At 52.4% G+C, this 3,032-nt stretch overlaps 1 protein-coding gene across 15 annotated transcripts in view; it reads right to left on the bottom strand.

Annotated features, from left to right (window-relative positions):
• Nucleotides 1–751: 751 nt before the first annotated feature.
• The window catches only part of Ablim2 (actin binding LIM protein family member 2), a 125,852-nt gene continuing 123,571 nt past the window's right edge, over nt 752–3,032 (bottom strand). For 10 of the 15 annotated variants that reach the window (XM_029545080.1, XM_029545086.1, XM_029545087.1 and 7 more), the window contains one exon: nt 1,691–2,600. In XM_029545080.1, coding sequence (XP_029400940.1) covers nt 2,487–2,600 — 114 coding nt within the window. In that variant the 3' untranslated portion in view covers nt 1,691–2,486. Of the gene's footprint in view, nt 2,601–3,032 lie in introns of all 15 variants that reach the window. The other 5 variants (XM_021211378.2, XM_021211382.2, XM_021211376.2 and 2 more) reach the window with 4 other exon arrangements.

Below are 3,032 nucleotides of genomic sequence, written 5' to 3'. Positions count from 1 at the left end.
TCAGGGGCACTGAGGCTGGAGCCATGGCCCAAGGCTACTAGCAGTTTGGCACAACTGGATTGCTGTTCGAGAGTCTTGCTCTTGCCTGTTGGGTAACAATAGGGCACTTGGGAATGAGCTCTGAGCAGTGAGTGTGGACCACAGTTCCTAAGACAGGAAGCCTTGCACCTGCACCCAGGATTCTTTGTCATACTGCCACCTCCTGTCCTTTGCTTATCTGGGGATAGCAGTGCCCAGGGAGAGAGAGAGGATACTTGGAAGGCAGATGGTGGAATTGCCAAGACTCAGGGAGGGGAAAAACCAAGAATGCACCAGGTTCTTGCTTGGGTAGCAGTAGACCATGGGGCTACTTATACAGCAGGCACAGAGCTAGGCTTTGGGAGAAAACATTGAGTTCAGCAGAATTGCCAACTATTGGTATAAGGTTAGAGAGTGTCACACATTTAACCCAGGATGCCATCAGTCCTTCCCTGAAGACCTCTGCTGGCCTTTCTTTCTTTTCAGCCCTTTCCCCAGCCCATTTCCAGACAGCAAAACTTCCAGAACACACAAGACTGTTCTTAGCCTCACTGTTCCATCAGCCTGGGATGCCCTTCTGTGTTATGTTCATGAGACCATCTTTCAAGACCAAATCCTGAGCATCTCTGGAAAGCATTCTCTAACATCTGGGGGTGCACTGGGGGTTCCTTTAGCCTTTACCACAGGGCACCCTCATCCTGCCTCAGGTAGGCAGATGCCAGCTGTTGACTCCCTAAGGCTGACCAAACCAAGGCTCCAACCCTCATGGCCACCTCTGGATGGGGCAAGAGTCTTTCCCTGGTGGCCTGGCCTGCTCCATGCACACATCCTGCCCATGCTTCCAAAACCAAGCATGTTTGAACACATTTTGTCCTTTTGCAAGTTACAGTGTGTCACCGTTTATTTTCCCAGGTGTCCCAGGGATCAGACATGACATGACACCTCGTGAGTGAGGAGGTGGGGGTTTTCCAGTTGCGCAAGTCCAGACTGCTAAGTGGCAGGAAGCAGATTAAGTACCAAAAGTTCCCCTCCACGGCCCAGCCAGGATGGTGAGAACCTCGGCACAAAATGAGACTCCATGTCCCGGGATATGAGAAAGTGAGGGCAACCCAGAGGAGGGGACAGCTAGAGTCACCTAGGACCACAGTGTCCACCCATCCTGCAGCAGGGGTGCTCTTCCATACCCGTTACCAGGACCCCAGTTAGCCCCCACTTCTGGACACCCAGGTTGGAGGAGGCACCGCCTCTAGCTGTCCATCTCTGCTGCTGCATTCAGTGGCTTTGTCACGTGACAGCATGCTTCCTGGGCACGCGTGTTTTATGTGGTGGTGGTGGGGGGGGGGCTACAGTGAGTGTCTTTACCGGGAAGACTGGTCAGGTTGATGTGAGACTAGGCCACAGTGGGGAATCCTTTATTCTAGGGCTTTGGCCATCAGGGGGTGCTCTTCTCTTTGCGACTCGGGAAAATGACAGAGGGAAAAGGAGATGGATACATTTCACGTGTATTTACAAACGGCACTGCTGAGAGAGCAAGTGTCTTTGAGGCTGTCTGTGTGACACATACAAAGGAGCAGGGACGGAGGGAAACAGACCGGCTCCTATCTGTGAGGAGCGCAGAGGACTGGAAGCACAGAGGCCTGCACGGTGGGGGGGGGGGGGGGGGGAGGGGGGCGGGGCGGGTGTAAGGCGGAGGCGCTCCCCTTCTCGGGGACCATAAAACTAAACTCTGCATATATGTCTTCATGTGTGTAAGGAAGCGATACTTTTTAATAAAATAAAAACTTCTGTGTAACTTGAAAGATATCATTTAGGCAACTAAGGGGGTGATCTGGAAGAGGGGCACAATACACAGAGCACTAGCGGGGGCGGGGAGGGGGCACCCTGTCAGATCAACATTCATTCCCCAGAAAAGATCCACCACAATAACTGCAGAAAACCTCCGTCCCACTGCTTCGCGGACGTTGGCCTGGCTCCCCTGCCTCAGCCTGCCGGGCTGCCTGGCACCTCCTCATGCTCGGAGAAGTCTCACACTTACCATCCTGCCGTGCCAGGGTCTGCCCCTGACAAGCCTTTCACTCACGCCCCAGACACTCTGTGTCCCGGTGCCTAGCACAGGAGTGGGCATACCAGGTGCCCCGGAAAGGTGCTGGGCTGGCTGACTGCTCTGTCCTGATCTCCTAGGATAGTTGGCTGCAACACTGCCCTGATGCCCGGTTGTGGCGGGAAAGAGTGGGTCAAGCTGGCACCTGGCCCTAAACTACAGGCGGGAGCATCCTTGCTACACAAGGGACCATGCCTGCTGGATGCTCCTCAGGGCCTGGCCCCACCCTGCCTCCTGCAGGCACCCTGCCTGCCCTACTGACACAGAGAAGCAGAGCAAGGGGCAGGAGGGAGCTTCGGATGGGGGTGCTGGTGGGGTCCTTCAGCCCTGCCCCCCAGCAGGCTCCTGGTAAAGATGTTGGCAGCTGTCAGAACAGCAAGGCTTTCTTCTTGAGGTCATTCCTCTTCCACAGGGCCAGGCGGTCAAACTCCTCGATGCTCATCCCAAACACTTCTTGGAACTCCTCAGGTGATAGGTGTCTCTTCAGACAAGGTAAAAAAAAATGAGGGACAGTCAGTGTCATTTGAACAGGGCCTGAGCCGGGCAGTGGTGGCGCACGCCTTTAATCCCAGCGCTTGGGGGGCAGAAGGCAGGCAGATTTCTGAGTTCGAGGCCATCCTGGTCTACAGAGCAAGTTCCAGGACAGCCAGGGCTACACAGAGAAATTCTGTCTCCAAAAACTTAGAAAGAAAGAAAGAAAGAAAGAAAGAAAGAAAGAAAGAAAGAAAGAAAGAAAGAAAGAAAGAAAGAAAGAAAGAGAAAAGAAAAGAGAAAAGAAAAGAAAAGGGAAAAGGGAAAAGGGAAAAGGGAAAGGAAAAGAAAAAGAAAAAGAAAAAGAAAAAGAAAAAGAAAAAGAAAAAGAAAAAGAAAAAGAAAAAGAAAAAGAAAAAGAAAAAGAAAAAGAAAAAGAAAA

The sequence above is a fragment of the Mus pahari genome, chromosome 13, assembly GCF_900095145.1.
Source record: "Mus pahari chromosome 13, PAHARI_EIJ_v1.1, whole genome shotgun sequence".
Taxonomy (NCBI): domain Eukaryota; kingdom Metazoa; phylum Chordata; class Mammalia; order Rodentia; family Muridae; genus Mus; species Mus pahari.
The sequence above is the reverse complement of the archived record's forward strand: the minus strand, read 5'-3'. Positions and strand labels throughout refer to the sequence as shown.